The 20,769-nt window shown below is 35.6% G+C and overlaps 4 protein-coding genes across 7 annotated transcripts in view; 2 read left to right on the top strand and 2 right to left on the bottom strand.

The window, feature by feature from the left end:
* Nucleotides 1-108: 108 nt before the first annotated feature.
* LOC114526356 (DNA-directed RNA polymerases I, II, and III subunit RPABC2-like) lies at nucleotides 109-1,216 on the bottom strand. The gene is made up of 4 exons (XM_028547940.1): nucleotides 1,147-1,216; nucleotides 1,008-1,065; nucleotides 878-941; nucleotides 109-664 (listed from the first exon to the last, which is right to left on the bottom strand). The coding sequence occupies exons 2-4, from the start codon at nucleotides 1,031-1,033 to the stop codon at nucleotides 365-367; spliced, it is 390 nt and encodes a 129-aa protein (XP_028403741.1). The 5' UTR covers nucleotides 1,034-1,065; nucleotides 1,147-1,216; the 3' UTR covers nucleotides 109-364.
* Nucleotides 1,217-1,317: 101 nt separating this feature from the next.
* Nucleotides 1,318-5,210, top strand: LOC114526412 (RNA 3'-terminal phosphate cyclase-like protein). The gene is made up of 9 exons (XM_028548009.1): nucleotides 1,318-1,447; nucleotides 1,588-1,659; nucleotides 1,826-2,001; nucleotides 2,130-2,204; nucleotides 2,473-2,597; nucleotides 2,975-3,100; nucleotides 3,619-3,775; nucleotides 4,154-4,257; nucleotides 4,649-5,210. The coding sequence occupies exons 1-9, from the start codon at nucleotides 1,321-1,323 to the stop codon at nucleotides 4,809-4,811; spliced, it is 1,125 nt and encodes a 374-aa protein (XP_028403810.1). The 5' UTR covers nucleotides 1,318-1,320; the 3' UTR covers nucleotides 4,812-5,210.
* Nucleotides 5,211-5,827: 617 nt separating this feature from the next.
* Nucleotides 5,828-17,269, top strand: LOC114526411 (zinc finger protein 184-like). Of its 4 annotated transcripts, none has more exons than XM_028548008.1 (6): nucleotides 5,828-5,908; nucleotides 6,866-7,021; nucleotides 7,097-7,195; nucleotides 10,639-10,835; nucleotides 11,660-12,472; nucleotides 12,836-13,041. In XM_028548008.1, exons 2-6 carry the CDS (start codon nucleotides 6,871-6,873, stop codon nucleotides 12,938-12,940), a joined length of 1,365 nt encoding a protein of 454 aa, XP_028403809.1. In that variant the 5' UTR covers nucleotides 5,828-5,908; nucleotides 6,866-6,870; the 3' UTR covers nucleotides 12,941-13,041. The 4 variants fall into 4 exon arrangements, with proteins under 4 accessions (XP_028403809.1, XP_028403808.1, XP_028403807.1 ...); XM_028548007.1 differs by having other exon boundaries at nucleotides 6,852-7,021; XM_028548006.1 differs by lacking the exon at nucleotides 5,828-5,908 and adding an exon at nucleotides 17,220-17,269 and having other exon boundaries at nucleotides 6,065-7,021; nucleotides 12,836-12,947.
* LOC114526410 (general transcription factor 3C polypeptide 3-like) overlaps nucleotides 13,441-20,769 on the bottom strand; it is a 21,637-nt gene continuing 14,308 nt past the window's right edge. Inside the window, exons 16-22 of the mRNA XM_028548004.1 lie at nucleotides 15,770-15,828; nucleotides 15,455-15,653; nucleotides 15,168-15,335; nucleotides 14,915-15,039; nucleotides 14,708-14,795; nucleotides 14,452-14,528; nucleotides 13,441-14,162 (exon numbers count right to left, since the gene is read on the bottom strand). Of these exons, the coding sequence (XP_028403805.1) occupies nucleotides 14,046-14,162; nucleotides 14,452-14,528; nucleotides 14,708-14,795; nucleotides 14,915-15,039; nucleotides 15,168-15,335; nucleotides 15,455-15,653; nucleotides 15,770-15,828 (833 nt within the window). The 3' untranslated portion in view covers nucleotides 13,441-14,045. The remainder of the gene's footprint in view (nucleotides 14,163-14,451; nucleotides 14,529-14,707; nucleotides 14,796-14,914; nucleotides 15,040-15,167; nucleotides 15,336-15,454; nucleotides 15,654-15,769; nucleotides 15,829-20,769) is intronic.

The raw sequence follows: 20,769 nt of genomic DNA, 5'->3' as shown, positions 1-20,769 counted from the left end.
TTAAATTATATACTGCTATACAGCTCAGTTCTCAGAAAGGAGAGAGAATTGCTCCAGATTAAATCAGTCTAGAAAGTAGAAACTACTATTAAATTACTGAATTCTACTATTAAATTCCTGTTTAAAGTTTTAAACTTTTAAATCAAGATCTCCACCATTGAACTGAGTAATCTAGCCATCGTTTCTGCAATTTGAATTATTAACAAATACTGACGTATTTTAATAAGATTTACAGACAAAAAGAATATTAAAGGTGGTGTGTATTTTAGGACCATCGTAGTTTTGCTTGCAGTATTGGAACGGTTCCATTGGTTTCCAGTAATGGAACCATTACATATTTTTTTAAAAATCGCTAGATACAGTATCATTCAGTCACAATGAGTTCGTCTATTCCCCAGTCCTCATGACTTCCATCTGGCATGTATCGACGAATAATGATAGGAATCTTCTGAGCTTTTAATTCTTTCATAGCAATTTGCAGTGGATCAGTTTCACCTTCAAGTTCCACCATAACAGGAGCACCCATGCTTATTTGTAAAGCTCTTGTTCCAAGAACTCTTGCTCGTTCATATTTTGTCATGTAAGGTGTTGTCACTCGTCGTGCTGATTCAGTGCCCTCTTCTCCCTCTGGCAAAATTTCAAATCCAGTTCCATCACCTACAGGCTTAGAATAGTAAGAAAGTAATTTTATCAATGAGCAGAGTATCATTGTAATATAAGCTTTACAAAAAAGATCAACTAAAAGGTGGGAGGCGCGGAATTCCCCTCCGTAAATGAAGGTTTGCATACATGCAGCATGGAGACGTTTCCTGTCTAGAACCTTGTGCTTATAATGTATAACAACTAACATATAAAACTTCAAATCAAAGTTAAGTACCTCTAAATCATCAACATCATCAAGTGGTTCTTCATCATCAAATTGTTCTACATCATCGTCAAATCTGAGGAAAAAGTGAACGTTATTACAACCGAAAATGTAAAGTTTTCATCAAACAAATAGTACTAACCCATCAACTCCTTCGTCGTCGGCCATTTTTTCAGGCAGCAAGCAGGCAGCAAGAGTTCCTGGAAGGAAATTCCTTGGAATAGGCTTAAATATTCCCTATTTCTGACCAAATAAAAATCTTGAAAATTCAATGAAAATACCTGATTCACTTTAAATCGGTTATTCTAGTTTCAAATTAGACATCTTCGTTGATAAGATAAATAATTTCTGACTTTTCTAATTTCAAAATATATTAAACCAGCGTGCATATCCTTATTTTAAGGATAGAGGCGTGAACTGGTCATCGTTAATCGTTTCCCGTATGCAAAAACAAGATGGCGGCAGATTTGACTTACGAAGGTTGTAATTTTTATCGCCAAAGATTGATTCTTTCTACCTTGAGCGGAAAATCATTAAGAATAAAAAATATCAGGGCATACGATGATGATCCTGGTCTTAAAGGTACGAAAGTATCTTCTTTCATTTCAGTCGTATTACTCAATATTTTTCTAATTGTGAATTGCCGTAAGTAAATTGTGTAGAGCCGTATGTTATAGTGTACCAAGCCCTGCTAATTAATGCTATTTATGACTTGACTGTAGATTTCGAGGCTGGATTCATAAGACTGCTAGATAAACTAACCAATGGTTCAAAAATTGAAGTCAACGAAACGGGTGGGTATCCATTCAGTTCTTAGACTTGTTTACTAATTACTAGGGTTCATTCTGTGTAGCCTATGCCAGATATCTTCTGCGTAAAATTTGATGATGGTTCATAGGCTAAACATCTGTTTAAATCTATGTTATTTTTTTACTAATGGCTTGAGTGAAATTATTTAAGGTACATCAATATTTTATAAACCTGGCTTGCTTATTGGTGGAACTGTGGATCATGATTGCAGCATTCAAAGATCAGTTGGTTACTTTCTAGAGAGTATTGTTTGTCTAGCTCCATTTTGTAAAAAACCTCTTAAATTGACATTACGAGGTGTAACAAATGATGATGCAGACCCATCTGTAAGTAGTACAGTGTTGGAAATTGCTAATTAGTGTCCAATTGCTAATTGGTAATTTATCTTTCTCACTTACAATACATCTTCATGGTCATTTTCCCCCTTAAATTTTAATTTTTTTTAATCTGAAAGGTGGATATTATAAAGACAGTAACCATTCCTCTAATGAAACGATTTTTGTTGGGTGATGAAAGATTGGACTTGAAGGTAATGGGAATGATATTGGGAGTTTTAAGGCTTATTTAAGGCTTATTTAAGGCTTTGCCGAACATAAACCACCTCGAAACAACAATATATGAGGCATCTTAACTGCTCATCTATTGTTTTTATGTGACATTTGATGCATGAAAGAAAGACAGTGTCTGAAGGTGTCCTGTATGGTAATGTATGACGAGATCAATCTTGAGCCGTAGTTGTTCAACGCAAAGAAACATCATTGTTTTTATTATTGTTATTGAAGTTCTTGTACTTTTAGATTGTAAAGAGAGGAGCTGCACCAAACGGAGGAGGAGAAGTAATATTTTCATGTCCTGTCCGACGGACCTTGAGACCCTTGCAGTTCACAGAACCTGGAAAAATCAAACGAATACGAGGATTGGCGTATCCTATGATCAATAGCTTTTATGCTAGCTCTACCTGTTCCTTATGCATAGTAACGCTTTATGTTTTAAGTTATGAGTTTGCCAATTTGCCGTAATTTCTAGTAAACTGCTAACACAGCTTAAAACGTTCAAGTCGTTTCCTGTAGATATAGCTTGGACAATGTTGTGTTCCACTCCACGAACATTAGTTGCTATCAAGTTGTTACAACCTGTGAACGGATTGTAGCGTCTTGATGACAATCACGTTCGTGGAGTGCAGTACAGTACAAAATTGTCTAGTCCTGTTTATATCAAGCAGAAACAACTTTCTAATTCAGTTGTTTCTGCTTTACAGTTGTATCTATTTGCGTGTATTATCCTTGATGCACCTTTAAGATATTCTGTACGAGTTTCACCTGCGATGGTCAACAGAATCGTTGATGCTGCTAGAGAAATTTTAAATAAATGCGTATCAGACATTTATATTTACACAGACCACTGCAAAGGAAGCCAAGCTGGAAGGTAATTTTACGATTTGGAAAAGTGTACCAAGATATAACGATAAGCCACTAACGTAAGGCCACTTTAAACGGTCGGTTTTTTGCCGCCACTGTTGTGCGATTTTTTTGTTTCGATAGAAACAAAGCATTACATGTGTTATTATTATAAATGCGAGTAGATATGTGCACTTATACCCAGAGGATTCATAATTGTTCACTCGTTTCTATCTGTCAAAGAAGAAAAGCGTAATGGAAGTTGCATGTATGAAGCAGCCTTTGTCAAATGATTCCGACCAGACTCCTCTTAGCACAATATGAATCAATATTAATATTTTCCAAATGCGCTGTGAAACTGCATGTCAGCCGATTAAAGTTTTTTCTAACGGCATTAAAGAATTTTGATATTTTTTTTCTGATAATGAAATACTCTCACAATACATAGTGTATCGATGGTTTAAACCGTAACGATACGAGAGTTGGATAAGGATTAATTGTACTTCAGTACTAGAGCCTAGAGTATTCACCCTCATTCTGAAACAGGTCCCCAGGTTTTGGATTGTCTCTCGTTGCTGAATCAACGAAAGGAGTTTTATTATGCGCTGAAAGTTCATCAAAACCAGCTACAGAAGGAAATGTTATTTCACCTGAAGATCTTGGAAGACAAACAGCAATGTCGCTTCTGGAGGAAATATACAGGGTAAGATGAGACCAGTTAAATCGATGGATTCTTGACTCGAGGACGTCAGTCGTGCTTACACATAGACCGAGTGACTTTGACGTGTACCTGAGAAGTATTTACCGACTACCTTCTGTATAAAAGGAATTACTGGGGTAGACTAGAATTAGAATATTTTTAGATGTTCTCTATATAATAGTATTTTAGATATAATTATGCTAGATTATTTAATGAAGATATTGTTGTCTTTTGCTGCACTAGCACGTGGAAGTCAGGCATTAGGCATTACCTAACAAGTATTTGGGGTGGAATACATGTGATGTACTGATTCATAAGATACCGTATATGTTTGCACCAGAGAACTATAGTATAATCTATATATCGTTGAATTCAATTTAGGGTGGCTGTGTGGATTCAAGACATCAATGTTTGCCTTTGCTTTTTATGGTTCTTGGTCAACGTGATGTTTCGAAAATTTTAACTGGACCACTATCACCACACACGTAAGATGTAAAATATTAAAACAACGACGAAAAATAAACATTAATCTTTCATGCAAGTCTCAAACAATCGCAACAATCGTACACTTTATACAGCCATGTTTTAGTAATAGCTGGCTAATCCTAAATTCTATCATTAATATTGCTCTTTGGCCATAGTGGTCAGCATTCTGATCTCATTTGGATATCTATGCCATTTTAATATCCACAGCCACGTAATGCACAAAAGCACAACTTTTTGCTTATTGCTACTAAATCCGAAATTATTGGATAACTTTCAAATCATGGAAACTGAAGTAAATCGAACAGAAATGACCATTTGTAGGTCTGTAAGTACCCACGCTGGCATGATACACTAAAGTTTTAATATTTTTTTTGCATTTCTCTTTTCAAGGATACAATTTCTAAGATATTTACGTGATTTCTTTGGCGTGGTTTTCAAGGTGCAAAGTTTATCAAAAGAAGAGAGCGATGAGACAATGACAGGATGTGATACACACATACTATTATCATGTATAGGTGTAGGATATAGCAATGTTAGCAAATCAATAACATAAAATAATGGTACATTTATAGAGAATATGGCATACTTGTCCAATACACCCAATGCAACAATGTTACTATTTATTTGAGAGTGATAGAAAATACTTCTAATGGTGAGAGAGATAATTAACAAAACTGGAACTTGTTTAAATAGTCAGAACAATACCAAGAACAATTTACAATCTTTTAGTTGTACATAAAGCTCCTGTGTCTCTGGAATGAGGGAAGTGGGATTTGCCTGACATTATTTAACAGGCTCCAATTAATTAGCTCTATCACCAGGAAAGATGTCTTTAATACTTCCAAAATATGCTTTTAGGACCCTTTAAATGCCATTAGGAAACTGAATCCTTTTTTCAACATCTCAATTAGTTATGTGTCTATATATCCACTACTTCTTTATCCTTTTTCTTTTTCTGTCGCTCCAAATCCCTTTTTACTCCTTCCCTTAATCTTTTCCTGTCAGCTTCTTGGGACATATGAACAACCAAAATTATACTAAAGGCAAATCCCCCTGCCGCAAGTAGAACTGCTTTCGATAAATGTGACATGGCATTTACAAAGTTTTCAATCATAAACTGCACTCCTATTGCTGCTTCTATATTTTCTCTTTCCTTTGATCTTTCCTTCAGGGTCTTCCGGGATACTTCATGTAAGAAAAATATTTTGTTACCAAGAGGGCAGGACAATCACAAGACAATCATATATTTTATATTTATAAAATTATCTTAATGAAATCGTAAACAAGTATTAAAACGGATTGATACAAATTTACCGCTAACAAAGCTTTTGACTTTTCTTGATTCACGTCAATATTAAAGACAATAACCTGAGGCTCAGATGGAATGATTAAATGAATCGTTGAACCACAGGTTAGATTTCGTATGTCGCAGCTGGCAACCACAGTGACACAGAAGCTGTTTCCGATTTTTGTTTTAGACTTTTATTATTTGGTTAAGGTATCATAAACCAATCAAAACTGTTGTAGTTTGGAAATGAAAAGGACATAAAGAGTATTGGAAGAACGGCCATATTGGATTTGGTTATTGATTTATTGTACAAGGCGCGGTTTCAAAGCTTAGGAGATCTGATATTCTAGGTAAAATATCAGGTAAATTTGTATGGATATATTTCTGCAATTCTTGTTTGCTCAGATGTTTGCTTAATACGACTTTCGTGCAGAAAATGAAGTTCAAAATGATGAAGAGTTTTTCTTGTTTGCTGCTAGCGAACACGTTTTCGCAATATTTTAAATACAACATTATTATCAATGTCTTTAACACTTTCAGCGCCATTTGACAACAGTATCATGACTTGCCCTTTTGTAAAACATAATTGTACCTAAAGTCGTGATTCATTTTTACAGTCATATTTTACAGTGAGAAGTTAAAAGTCACTATTGAATATATCAGTTTATGGATGAATTGATGCTTTTGAATTATATTGATTTGCCTCATTACCATGATATATCTTTCTTACAATATTATTAAACTTGTGTCATATATTTTGGAATTTTATATGTGATGCAATACTAATAAAGCTTGCTGCAATACTAATAAAGTTTGCTGCTAGCTAGCACCCATTGGAAGTATCAATCCAAGTTATGCACTTTGTCTGTTAAAATAATGGGTTAAATAATAATTTTTGTAATGACAAGCCTTGGCTGGTCCAAAACTGTGTCTGGCAAGCCTTAGCTGGTCCAAAATTGTGTTTAAACAAGCTTACGTATTACACACATTGACCACTTGTTTGCATTCTTACCGTTTAAACTTTAGTTTCTGTTGTTGATACAATATGGCAATTGCTTACCATAGTACATTTAATATTGCATGCTTACCACAGTATATTTGCAAAGGTGGTCACCACACCTTAGTAAAGAATACAATAATATTGAACAAAACATTCATGTATACATGGTCTTCCATTTTGCTAACATTCATATCAAATAATCAAAAGGTAGTTGGATAGGAACAACACAGTCTTGGTAACATTTCATTTGTGAGCTTAATTTGCTAGCTAAGAATGTGCAAAAACTGTGTTGTAATTTTTTTTAGAAATTTTTTAACAGCAAAAATGTCATGCAGTGAAGATGAGACAAATGTGGCAAGTGTTTTATCTCAAATGTCACAAAGTACACAGCCATTGGAAAATGTGAATAATTCACAGCACATAGATAGTTCCGTTATAGCACATGAATGTGATGTTGAAACGTCTTTAAATCAAGGTAAATCCTGCTCAATGTCTTGCTGCAACGACATTGTAACATTTAATCCTATTACACTGTCACCACTTTTTATAGAAATGACAACTATTGGTGTGGATGAGACACTTACAGCTGCTCCTGTGGCTGGACTGTGCATTGACAACACAGAACCAAAGTTGCAAACAGCAATTTCAGGTATGCAAGCAGCCGCCAACTGAAATGACATGTAATTATTTCTCCAATATAGATATTTTTTACTATAAAGGAATATGCTTTTCACCTATTATTGCTCCATGATAGGCCTATTTTTCACTGGCCACGCCTTAATTTGCATCATAGTAATCTTTCTTTTGTGCTGTAGATCAGGGCCGTACGCAGGATTTTTGAGCTGGGGGGGCAGTGAAGTTCCACTCACGACATATTCATAATAATATTTTAGAATTAGAATAACAATAATCGACGTCCGGGAATTTAAAGCATCATCCTGCTGACTAGATTGGTTATTGGTATACAATAGAATATTACGTCATAGAGTTTTAATTAACATATAATCAGTGTATCCCACACAGATTTTTAAATACGGTACCCAAATATAAAGAAGTGCTGTAAAAGCACAGTATTTAGAGTTCATGATTGGGCCAAACAAAATTGTCATTGTACGTCTTGTTGGTGAATCATCATCACGACATTATATGCGCCATTTTGCTTTTCGTGCGTAAACATCGTCTGCGGTTGGAATATTCGAAGAATCTTGATTAATCATAAGCATGGCAAGTCCACTTAAGCGTTCTTCACCCATTGACGCTCGTGTCCATAACTTAAGGCGCCTAAGTGCTGAAAATGACCTTTCACAACACACACTTCCAACAGGAACTGTCAAGAAAATTGTTAGGATCTTACTAATTGCTGGATAGAATGCAGCATCACACTTTGTTATAGCATCACACGCATTCTTTGGTTTCTCTTTCAAAGGAACATCGACGAATTTCTGTTTCCATCGTACAATTTCCGTATCAAAACCACTTAGCTGGGTAAAAGTAAGAAACTTTCCAAAGAACTCTTTTATATCGTCCAATTTTGCAACAGTTAGAGTCTTCAGATAGACTGGTACAAGTGTTTGGGCAGCTAACAATCCCTTGTGCTCAAAAGCAAATCTTGTCTCAATCTCCTCAACAACCCGATCGATGAAGGGATAGTAGACATTAATTCTGTAATAATCTTCACAAGTTTGATTTGCGTTACCAGAATTTGCGCGATGGCGCTGATTTCTTGCAGTACGTGGCTTTGTAATTTCAACTTCAACAGCGTTTCCCACAGTCTGAATTCTTTCCCATACTTTATTCCAAGAATCATCTGCTCGTGCAGTTCTTATACATTCTTTTGCCCTGTTTACTTCTGCGTATGCTTCTCCAAGATTGCATTCTTTTGCTTGCAATATTTTGGTGACTTCTGCTGTAAATCCTAAAATGGATTGTACTACAACGAGAGCCACGATGAATTGAGGAGATTCCATTAAGCGTATATATGCATTAGCGTTGCCCCTTGGTTCCCCATTACTTTGGTCTGCAATCTGTTCGAGTGTTTTAAGTACAGAAGAATATTTAGCTAACAGTGCTGAAAGTGTTTCCACCCTGGAACTCCATCTTGTAGGACAAAGTTTTGGTACAGTTTTTGTCTTTGTTCCTCTTAAAATTGCCTTTTTCGACTTGTTAAAGCCATGATCCTGAATACTGCTTCCATCTTCATCGCTTTTTTGTTCTTCATCGTTGCTACTTTCCTCGTCGTTCACCTGTCCTTGATTTTCCTTATCGTTTTCATCTTCGTCTTCTTTATTCTCATCTTCCTCATCAGCTTCAGTCAATAAAGCTGTTAATTCGTCATCAACCCCAGTGGCTGCAATCTCTACAAATATATGCTTTCTTTTTGCGCCATCTCCTAAAAAACGTGTAATTTTCCCTACATTGTCGAACAAATCCCGAATGGAATCAATGCCTGTGCAAGCGCCCGCAAGTGCTAGATTCAGCACATGAGAACGGCAATGTACATAAACTGCATTTGGATAGTGATCAGTCACTTTTTTGTGCAGACCATTTTTGCTCCCACTCATCACGGATGCACCATCATATCCTTGTCCAACAAGAGCAGTCAGATCCAGTCCCCATCCTTCCAATGTTGGAATCAAAACATCATAGACGGACTGTGCGTCCATCTTTGTTAACTTGACAAAGCCCAAGAACTCTTCGCATACTTCCAATTTGCTATTTACAAATCGTATACATATACTCATTTGCTCGGTTGAGGAAACATCTGTTGTTTCATCTGCCATTAAACTCCAATACGTCTGTATTTTGGCAATTATTTTCTCTCGAATTATGGACTCGCATATTGAAATGATTTCATTTTGGATGCGAGGAGATGTAAATTTTGCATTCCTTGGAGAATATTGCAAATGATCTTTCAAAGTTTTGTCAAATTCTGATTTCCAGTTCAGAAAAAAAATCAAATTGCCATTTTCCTCACCCCTTTTCTTAATCCAATTTCCTCTTAAGGCTATTCCTCGCATTCCCAATCTGATAATTGTGTCAATAATAGATAATAACCCCATTTTTGAGCGAACTTGTTGCTCAGATATTTGTTTAGAAAGTTTTGCTGCAATATCTGTTCCAGGTTGACGGGTGCTTAGAAAATAGTAGACCATTTCTTCTGCAGCTTTATGGGCTTCACTTAACATGTGATTATTGATGTAGCTATTTTTCCCGGTCGCTTTCTTCCAATTTCCAAATCCACATGACACAAATGGAGAGACATGTAAAGTAGATGAACTTCTTGAAAAGTTATTTTTCTCTCCCCCAAAGCAAATACAGTATGCGCAGAATGCTTTGTCCTTTACAATGCTATACCGTAACCACGGTCTGTCTTGTAACCAAGACGAGTTAAACCTCCTACCTGCTGTAACAGGATACTGAAAACATTCGGGCAAAAGGAACTTGGATGTCAAAAAAGATAGTTTATCGTCATCAGAAAGCTTTTTTGAAATATAAAAGGAAGGGTCATTGATATCATGAACAACCGATGTTGCAGTTTGTTTTTGTTCCTTAGTAGAACACAAAGGCAGACTGATATCATTATCAGGTGTTGGCCTGGAAATTTCCGCTTCGAAACTAGAACAAAATCAACAAATAATATTTGCAAAATCATAACAAAATTAGGGTCTCATTTTTGCTAAATAATCATTATTTAGCATAGAAAAATATTAGTGCACGAAAAAAAAACAATGATTCGTACCTGTTTAAGTTTATAGCAGTGACTGGTTGAAATTGAAGAGTTGTTTGACGTAGTTTTTTAGCACTTGGTTCCATAATTCATAAGTTTATAAGTATATGAATAATTCAAAATGGCGGTCTTTGTGTTTACCGATTACAGCCTGGTACCTAGTTATGGACAGTTATGGACAGTGGTGGACATTCCACTGAACTCAATATATATATATCGAATATTTTTTGAATTGAGCCTTGTTTCCTAACGTTTGCGTGAATGCAATTACAAAATCTACTACATTTTAGAAATTGCAAGTTGGCTTTCCCATAAGGGGGGCAGCTGCCCCCCCTGCCCCCCCGCTGCGTACGGCCCTGCTGTAGATGTGGTATCTTCTGTCAAGGTTTACCCTTGTGAATATTGTGGTAAAGTATTCAATAAATCTTACAATCTCAAGACACATCATCGTGTCCATAGTGGTGAGCGTCCATATCAATGTACAGTATGTGGACATGGCTTTGCAAACCTTGGTGATCTCAAACGACATGACAGAACACATACTGGTGAAAAACCATACATTGTAAGAAACTTATCAATAAACGTTCTGGAATTTTATATGTTATAAAGTCTTTGCAAAGTTGTAGCAACATGCATTTGCTGCATGAAAACTTGTGCAAGAAGAAGGTGCAGATACTGTGCAGTAACTCTTTATCAGTGCTTCTGCTCTGCCTTGCCATTCCCATCTAACGCGCTAGAACAGCAGTACAGAAAGAAATTATGAGAAACCGTTGAAATTAATAAGTAATACTTGGGTAGTGAGAGTACCAGTGCCATATGTGTTTTAAATCTTCCAGTGTCACCTGCAATTCACACGCAATTTATGAGGAACTTCTATTGACATTAGAATGCTGAAGAATGCATGTCGTTTTGGAAAAATATTTGGGAGAAATAGTACAGCCCCACCATGCGAAAAAATTAATGTTGTTTCCCCAAACACTTATGCATGCTATCGTGCTTCCTGGCTAACGTGATCGTTTTAAATACTGATTCAATGCTATATACGATTTACCCAGCACGTAACATTTGCTAACTTGTTAAGTTTTCATACCATCTGATTAAGATACCCCATTTTAGGCAGAGCTAGGCAAATAGAAATAAGAGGCACAGAGAGAATGAGGGATTCTTTTGTTACTGTATTTTGGACGAATGTTCTTATAATATCTGCACGGATATTATATATTACCTGGTTAATGTAGATCAACCAAAATTTATATATCATTAACACATATACATGTTGATAGTTCTTTTTGGATGAAAATAAGAACGCTTTATATATATATATTTCAAGCTTATAACATTAATTAAAATCACTCTTTTAATACTTTCTTCGAACATTCTTTTTAGTGCGAATTTTGCAGCAAATCTTTCTCAGATTTTGGAAGTCACAAGCGACATCTTCGTTTACACACCGGATACAAGCCTTTTAAATGCGATAAATGTGACAGGGAATTTACACGACTCGATAGCTACAAGAATCACATTCGCCTGCACACTGGCATCAGACCATACAAATGCGAGGAATGCCAGAAAGAATTCAATTATCTTACAACTTATAAACGTCATCAAAACATCCATAGTGGGGAACGGCCATATTCCTGCGACCAGTGTGGAAAAAAATTCACACGTTTGATTTATGTGAAAAATCATAAGCAGAACAACTGTGGGAAACAGAGAGGCAAGAAATCCCAAGCGAAGCCAGATGAGGGAATGCTGACCAGTAGTGATGCAGCTGTAGTAGCGTTAGGAGGTGATATAAAGATCACAGATGGATCAATGATTGAAAATATTTCACGTGATTTATCACTTCAAAGTGGAGTGCAACTTAACTTGACCAAAGTCATATACACCAACGATGTTGGATTGATTGAATCCAGTACATCTCATACTTTGATCGTTACAGCGAATTCCGACAGTGGTCAACAGTTACTGGAGTTGACAGCAGGTGTGGATGATAAAACAGCAGTGTCGCCCGTAGTGCATGCTGGGCAAAGCAATGCAGGAACAATATTTCTAGCACCATCGATAACCACACAACATGATGAATTATTACAACATGACGCAGTTATTAGCATGAACCCCGATGAACATGCGCAGAATGCACCCGTTGTGAATGTAGGGGTTGGTGAAGACAATCAAATTAGTTGCAAAGCAATTGAGGTAAGCCTCCATGCTGGTTATCACTGCAGAAATAAGCTTAAAACACCGAAAATACGAGTGTGGCAAAGCGTAAATTCCAAACGTGAAAACCAGATGGGAACATCGCTCTTACCATTGTTTTCGCAGCCAGGATGTATTTACTATTTGGTCATCAGTAGAAAACGCCCCATCTTGGTTTTCAAAATTTTTGATGGCTTTAATGAATAACCTGTGTATTAGCTTTATTCAAAACTGTGTTTGTCGCGTCTACCCTGTACAGCCGTCAAAACTTGGCGGAAAATGAATCTCAGAAGCCTTTTTCCACGCAGTGACAACTGGTTAGGAAAAAAAACTAAACTCTCAGTAATCTTTTTATCTTGCTAGGTAACAGTAGCTAGTGAAAAACAGGCTGAAACCGAATGCAGTTCAGATCAGAATGCAATGTATATTGCCATTGATCCCACTCAAGAAGTCATTAGTAATGATTGAGAAGCTGGTTAGTATTCTTATTAGATAGAAACGAACAATAAACCGTATCCATTACTTATGTATACAATACGACAAGTATAAATAAATTAGATTGATACTGTAAACCGACAACCTGTCATTTATCCGTAAGTCTGAAGCGAGAGCAATAATTCCGCCCTAGGTTGTTGAATTCCGCAGAAACAAAAGCATAGGCAATAGAGGCAAGTCTAAAGTTAATCATTCATCGCTTTCGCATACATATATTAGAGCACGTTATCTCAGCAATCTTAAAACTTGAAATGACTGTTGATCGGTGGTGTTACGCTAGTTCTAGTGGTGGTGGTGGTGTTACGTTAGTCATAAAAAATGGGGTGAGGCAACTGAAGATTTGTAGTGGTTGACCCCCAGTAGCTTCTTAACAGCTTCAAATGTTTTAAAAATTTGGTATGAACGCAAAGTTCAAAGTTTCCACCTTCGTGAGCTTATGAATTTATTTATACAAAGTAAATTTAGAAAATTTAAGAAAATTTACTTGTTTACATTCACCTTTGACGTAAGGAAACATTAAGATCTCCATTAGCGAACTTCACTCGCGAAAGACGATTTTGACCATTTGATTGTTACGTCACTAATGAATCCTTGCAGCGCAGTGTTGACGTGAAAATTGATAAATTATGCGCATGCGTGCGGCTGCTTGCGAATGAAGTCATTGTGAATGAAGTCATTGTGAATGAAGTCATTGTGAATGAAGTCATATGAACACAAACGGGATTCTTTTTTTGACGGGAAGAGCTTTTTTCTAACTTGGAGAAATATTAATATTTTTTTCAATTTATTCAATCAAACGATTGAATATTTTTTACATGAAAGTCGGTAGTGAAAACAATAGCATTTGTTATTACGCTTAAAAGTTCACTGATTCTGAGAAACACAGCAAACTTCTTTTTCGTTGAGAAGGTTTTAGCCATTTTTAGGATACGCAAGAACAGTCTGAGTAGATATGCTTTGCTTTTACACTGTACGCGGCCGGTTGCTCGAAGGTTGCATGGATAGCGCTATTAAACGTTCGCTTGTATAACTGGCCCCTTTGGTGACTGGTCCCCCTTGAATTGTCTTAGTATATTTATCATACAGTGCAATATTTCTGTAACAGATCCCTTGCTACTTGATTATTTCCACTCGCACGGTATATCAGCGATAAGTTGAAAGCGGCTTCACGATGCAAGTTGTTCTTGTCCCAAAACTAAAACGCAGATAAAAAGAACTAAATAAGTCAAGAATTTTTTTCCCATAAATGTTCTAGCAAAAGGACACGAACATTGATTAATGAAACATTGAACTCGGTTCACTTCAATACTTCAGTTCAACTCTTCGCTTCTGAACAGCTTTTTGGACTGGGCAGACCAAGACGATATTGATATGGCGTCAGAAGGGCTTATATAATTCGTCTCTTAATCAGTTCAGCCTTCCCTGCACAGACTAACAAACGTCGATTTTGTCGATCAAAATAACTTGGATGAAAAATGAATTACCGTTTCATCACGCCCTTTCTTAACCATCGGATAGTTGAGAACCTTGTGATAATAATGTGATGCAAAATTTACTAAACCTGGAGACGAAGAACAAAAAATATAAGATTAAATTTTAAAATTTAAATCCTCTTGGGGCACTTCTTCTAAGAATTCATATATTTCTAGACTAATACAGACTTGCCTGATTTGTGTAATTTGAGTTCAAGCCACAGGTACGAAGGCGAATGCAAATATATTGAATTGTATAAATCCTTACCTATTTGATGATAACTTCTTCCTATATTATAATCTGTTTCCTGGCATTTTCCACGAAGGCTTTCATATTGATACAAGAATAAGAAAGCCTAGAATAAATATACAATCACCGTTATTACATATAAACAAAAGGAGAGGCAATTTAGCACAGAGAAACGATGGATCGCCGGACGAGATAAGGATATAAGCTATATACAAAATCTCTTACTTGCACAATACTTGCATTGCGACCATATTGAAATTTCTGGCAGGACATTTGAAGGAAAGACAATCCCATCAGTAAACTAACCATAGGTTCCAGTGGTTTGAGACGAAATGCTCGAGCATATTCTCCTGATATTGAGTAGAATATAATTTTGCGTTACAAATAAAATAAACTTGTACAAAATAGATCACTTCATATATACGTTTCTTCGATGAGACCTATAAATTCATATGGTTGGGGTGAGATGCTTCCTTACCCAGAGCATATCTATAATTTCCAGACGTGAGAGCGTTGTGACCATTTATCATCTGAAGGGAAAAATTTTCGGGATTCTTCAGTAGCAATCGAAGACAAAATTTGTGATGCTTTGAGTCGCCATTGCCAACCATCATTCTTGCGAACATGTTCCATAAATGCTTACAGTCTGGAAGATAATCAAACATAACTCGAGAGTTCGATGATTATAATGCTTGTATTGGTGTGCATGCATGTTAATGAAGTAAGGCTGCATGCATACAGCATGATATGCGGGGTATTTCTCACCTGTGTGTCTAAGGAGAACGGCCCGAATCACGTTGAATGCCGCAGTCCAATTCCTGTTGCAATAACACGCAGTTACACCAAGAAAGTCCAGCTCACGTTGATAGATTTTGATGCCAGAAAACTGAGCTGAGCTCATTGCACATTTAACTACATGTTCGAGATCTGCAAAACGACCAACTTTATAAAACGTTCTGGCAACCTGAAATTTAAAACGACTAACTATATTTATGCGCCATGAACACAGAAGACCCTGGGAGCGAGGTTGATTTATAATGAACAATTAACAATTAACGACAAAATGATTTATAAACATACCTTGAGCAACAGACTCCACCATTCCTCTCGTCGGATCTCTGCAAACGTTCCTCCTTGAACTGAAAGATTTGGAAATTTGTAGTCATTTTCACTGAGTTAAATAAGATATGGAAACTCCGTGAAAAGTGAACATTTTGAAAACAGTAGAATGTCGTTTCGACTACACTATACGGTCATCATCAGAAAAGGTTATTTTGATTAATTTTTGTCGATGAAGTCACATAGCTATATTATGGTCGTTGTTCGTCTAGTATATATGTAGATGTTGCTTTTCCTGCCTAACAAAATCAATAATGTTTAATAAAATGAAGTCATCTTTAGCAGTTTAATAAGGTGACGTATATATGGCTGTTGTTCGTCTCATATTTCTTCATTTCGCAAAGGATTCACATTTTTCAAACGTCATAAGATCCCGTATCATTATTCATTGAAGAAACGCGGTTACGAGTGTGTGCATAGTTAAATAATTATACTTGAAATGACATTTAGCTTTGTGAATTGTAACGAGAATTACCCCATCAGAAGTGAATTAAATAGAGCTACTATGAATATTGGCCTTTGGTGAATTTTTTACATGTTAAATTTCTTGCCAACAATGTTTTAATAAACGTATGTAGCTAGTAAGCCACATTTATTTCTTCAACGGAAAAGCTTGTACCCGCGCTTAAAAAGACTTGTAGTTGTAGTGAAAGAGGGTCGCAAACTATACATGCATATATCCCTAACGTATATCCTGTATGCGTTGTATATTCGGTACGTACAGAAGCTCTAAATATATATATATATATATATATATCTTCTGTACGTACTGAATATACAACGCATACAAGATATACGTTAGGGATATATGCATGTATAGTTTGCCACCCCCATAGTTTGCCATGCCGGTTTTGAGTGGGTCATGAGGAATAGTATATCTTAAAGATTTTGGCATATTTGAAATCTGCATTCAAATATTAATCCATGCATATATTCAAGAACATACGATACTGATACTTTATTATATTTATAACATTTTCTTTTTTAAGGTTTCCATAGCACTGAGTTTTTTAAGCATAAAAAAAAACTTACACGTTTAAACATAAAAAAAAACTTACACGTACAGAATGGATTATAGTATGAATTTATAAATAAGTTACTGAAATGTGGCGCTTCGTCGCAGCCATTTATCAAAATAGTTTTGTGTATAAAAACATTAGAACTCTGTATTTATATATATATATATATATATATATATATATATATATATATATATATATATATATATATATATATATATATATATATAGACTTTCAGGTTGTCTAACAAATAATGCACTACATTATAGCTAATAGCTATATAAAATATTCTATTCTATGAGGGATGTCCAAAAATTATCACAAATAATTAATATTTATTTCTTAATTCATTCGTACCCCTCCCATGTTTCTTTTTTATATGTCTGGTCAGATGACTTGGATTGTTGAAACTGTTTGAACAATCAGAACATTTATATGGACGTTCTCCAGTGTGAATCAATAAATGTCTTTTTAAATTTCCATATATCGAGAATGCTTTAGTACAAATATTACATCGATATGGTCTTATTCCTGTGTGGACTCTGCTGTGAATTTCCAACGAACTTCTCTTGGGAAATACCATGTCACATACCTCGCAAACATGGTTCGTTTTGCCTAGAAAAGTATGAATGGGGAAACATTTCATTAACACTTGTTGTCGTGAAAATCTAACCTTTAGTTCATATAACAGTATAAAAAATCCATCGTAATTATCGCTACTCTGGTTTTAATAAATGAAAGTAATCACCACATGCACAAACATTAACTTTCAAATATTAACCTAATCTTTGCGTGGTGATAACTTTCATTTATTAAAAATGGATTATATACGTGGTTGCCGTGAACTCATTAACTTCAATTCGTTGAGTATAAAATATTTTCTCAAGAAGTGCTTTTTCTTAAGTGCATGGTAATTAACCAAATACCGTCTTTGTTTTTAACATCTATACATGCCTATATATACCATGCAATTATTGAATACTTTTCTAAAGCCCTTAACAACACAAATGGCCTTACCATATATATTTAAAATATCTAATAGCTATACCTTTGATTTTGTGAACTTGCATATGTTTTACCACCCCAGCAGAACTGAAGAAGATTCGATTGCAATGATCACAGCTAAATAAATTTGATTGCTCGAGTTTTGTCGTGACATTCGAAATTCGCTCTGCTGTTTCACCCTGAGGGTATTTGTATCCAACTGCAGTCGTTTGTGTAAAACCGCCTTTGTCTTTTAGAGAAATATTTCTTGGATTTCTTCGAATATGAGTTAGTTTATGACATTGTAAACCATCAGATCTGGCAAACGATTTTCCACAATCTTCACATTCAAAAGGTCTTTCCCCCGTATGTGTTCGTTCATGGGATTTCCAATGTGAATGCCATTTGAAAGATTTCTTACAAAATGAACATGGAAAGTCGAGCGTACTTCTGACTGGCTTTACAACTGAATGCGATGATGAAGTACAGTTCTCTTCAGAGATATTTTCATTCACCGGTGATTCTCTTCCGGACCATTTGATAACACTGACTCGTTGATAAGTAATCTCCGTATCATTCAACACAAGCCAATCCATGTTTTTGAAGACCTACCGTTGATGAATCCAAAATATTTAAATTCACGTTAATTTTAACTGACGATCGAGTAAACCCAGAACTATACTTGGATACATCTTTAGGAGAGGGACGCACCTGTCATGCATGCATGAGCAGACGTTAACATGTAATATCACAAATACGAATTTTATTATTTATATGTTCTGTTACCCACAACTTTGTTGTTCATTTACTTACAGCAAAAAATTATAAATGAAAGATCAATAGTCGGCTATTAAAACAACTTTAAACACTTTTATGCACCATATAGGCATATAGCCATAGGTTCATATTGTATATTTTTAGCTAACATAATTACACTTATCAACCAATTCCAATTGAGGGCTTGCCCGGCTTTAACAAGTTATCGCCGTGTTTTCCATTTTAACTCAGGCAATTATGATTTGTAATATAGTCATGCACATCGACTATAGTATATTATAATGTTAATGATATAAGTGCCGATTGCATGCAATAATTTCACAAGAAATTCGGGGATTGCCCAGAGATTTTCAGTTCTATACTCGGTATTTACTCCGTGTGCTGATGCCAAAAAATATATCAAATTGACAAATATTTATCGATAACTATGTTAGCATTCGGTGGTAAATAGTAGGTAGTTGTTTGTAAGGGCCCCTCCATGTTACGGCGTTGTTTCTACGGCAAGCAATTCTATAAGCACGTATCAATGACAATGGTATGCAATGGTATATTGTCATTTATTTGTTATGCCTAAATGCTACGTCATGCATGCCTCAAAAACACAGCTTTATAATTATTGAATAAATAATATTTATCAAACTCAAAGAACTATAAATAATACAGCTTTTACGGTCTCAACAAATGCATGAAGTTACCTTAAATTATGTTGTCAGTTTTGCTTCCAGATTCTTTAATTTGTCGTGAGATATACTGATATCAATATGGCTTCAACGCCCATTCAACTTGCATGCAAATCTTATTTCACAGTCTTTTCACTGGATCGTCCATACATCAGCATTACCAATGATAAAATGAGCTGAGCGTGAAGATGTTCAAAATATATTACAATCGCTTGGTTAAATTATTTTCTATGACGTCAAAAATCACGCAAAAGGCAACGTAAAATTTTGCCGTTTTACCGTCAAGAGCACGTGCACTGGTCACGTCCGTGTATAGCTGAAACCCTGCAGAATAAAAACTTGTAATACACCGCTGCTATGATAAGTGCTGTCGCAGTTTGTGTTGCTCTTGGAACCGCATTTCCGTCAACTAACTGCAGAGACATGATCTATATATACATGACAACGATATTTCACTAGTCATGCGTATGGATATCAATCATTTTAAAATTAAAGTCAAAGAGGTCTTTCGAGTGTTTTCTGTCAGTTTTACATTTATTATGCCGTCGATATTGAAAGTTCAACTGACTGGACTGCAAATACTAAGTTCACTGTCTTCAATCATTGGAAATTTACCTTGTCTCATTCTATGACGGTCTCATTTTACGGCGGGAAAATGTATTTACGTCGTATAGTCATGCAAGGTGTAATAAATTAATATGTAAATTTTATTTGTCTCTGTTATATTAAAAGCACACAAATATTTAACCTCACGCAGCTCCTTTCGTTTTTACCTTGAACTCCATTTTAATGATAGCAACTACCGCCATCTTCACTTGGCAAGTGAGAAACCGTACCTAATTCCCAATACCCGTAGACTTTAAACTTGCTGCATGAGCTAAGAGATTTATATGAATACTCGACAAAAATCTAGATTTGACCTTTCATGCGGCAAAAGCCAATTGTCTGAATTAATCATCTTTGGTATTCGTTAAAATGGCCATTTTCAGCTTTCGAAATGTTGAAGAATACGCATTCAGCCTGTCCAATATTTTTTATTCTTATTCGATATAGCAGTATGCAGAAATGCGCAAATTATGTCTACCAATCAGTGGTATCAATGCTAATAATAAGATTTTCGATCACTCAATGTAACCTGGATATTATTATTTCTTAGTTTCTACTATACTGTAGTTGTGAGTTACTGCACTGCTTGAATGACGAGGAGGAAGCGGAAAGCGGAAGAGTCAAATTTCCGTGTAACGTCTTTTACCCCATATTTGGAATGATGCATTACTGTTTTATAATATCAACTATCAAGTACAACTTTCCCTTGTTGTTTTCATCTTGATCCTTTCCAACTTTACAACACTAATCTACTGTTTGAGAAACACAAGGATATATATAAACACTTATTTAGTGTTTTCTTAGGTTTCATGTGACGTCATAATTCCAGTGGGGGTCAACTCGAAATCGAGACACAGTATAAATTGGGATGAGTTTAATAATTGTTCAATGTAT

This window comes from Dendronephthya gigantea, unplaced genomic scaffold (genome assembly GCF_004324835.1).
Source record: "Dendronephthya gigantea isolate DGI-Jeju-01 unplaced genomic scaffold, DenGig_1.0 000038F, whole genome shotgun sequence".
NCBI classification, from domain to species: Eukaryota; Metazoa; Cnidaria; class Anthozoa; order Malacalcyonacea; family Nephtheidae; genus Dendronephthya; species Dendronephthya gigantea.
The sequence above is the reverse complement of the archived record's forward strand: the minus strand, read 5'-3'. Positions and strand labels throughout refer to the sequence as shown.

Excerpts from the sequence above, each read along its gene's own strand:
- LOC114526356 (XM_028547940.1), bottom strand. The coding sequence starts at position 1,033 with ATGGCCGACGACGAAGGAGTTGATGG. Across the intron at positions 942-1,007 it reads GACGACGAAGGAGTTGATGG|ATTTGACGATGATGTAGAAC; the intron begins GTTAGTACTATT and ends CTTTTTCCTCAG. Across the intron at positions 665-877 it reads ATGATGTTGATGATTTAGAG|CCTGTAGGTGATGGAACTGG; the intron begins GTACTTAACTTT and ends TACTATTCTAAG.
- LOC114526412 (XM_028548009.1), top strand. The coding sequence starts at position 1,321 with ATGGCGGCAGATTTGACTTACGAAGGTTGTAATTTTTATCGCCAAAGA. Across the intron at positions 2,002-2,129 it reads ATGATGATGCAGACCCATCT|GTGGATATTATAAAGACAGT; the intron begins GTAAGTAGTACA and ends TTAATCTGAAAG. Across the intron at positions 2,205-2,472 it reads ATGAAAGATTGGACTTGAAG|ATTGTAAAGAGAGGAGCTGC; the intron begins GTAATGGGAATG and ends TTGTACTTTTAG.
- LOC114526411 (XM_028548006.1), top strand. The coding sequence starts at position 6,820 with ATGTGCAAAAACTGTGTTGTAATTTTTTTTAGAAATTTTTTAACAGCA. Across the intron at positions 7,022-7,096 it reads TGAAACGTCTTTAAATCAAG|AAATGACAACTATTGGTGTG; the intron begins GTAAATCCTGCT and ends CACTTTTTATAG. Across the intron at positions 10,836-11,659 it reads CTGGTGAAAAACCATACATT|TGCGAATTTTGCAGCAAATC; the intron begins GTAAGAAACTTA and ends CATTCTTTTTAG.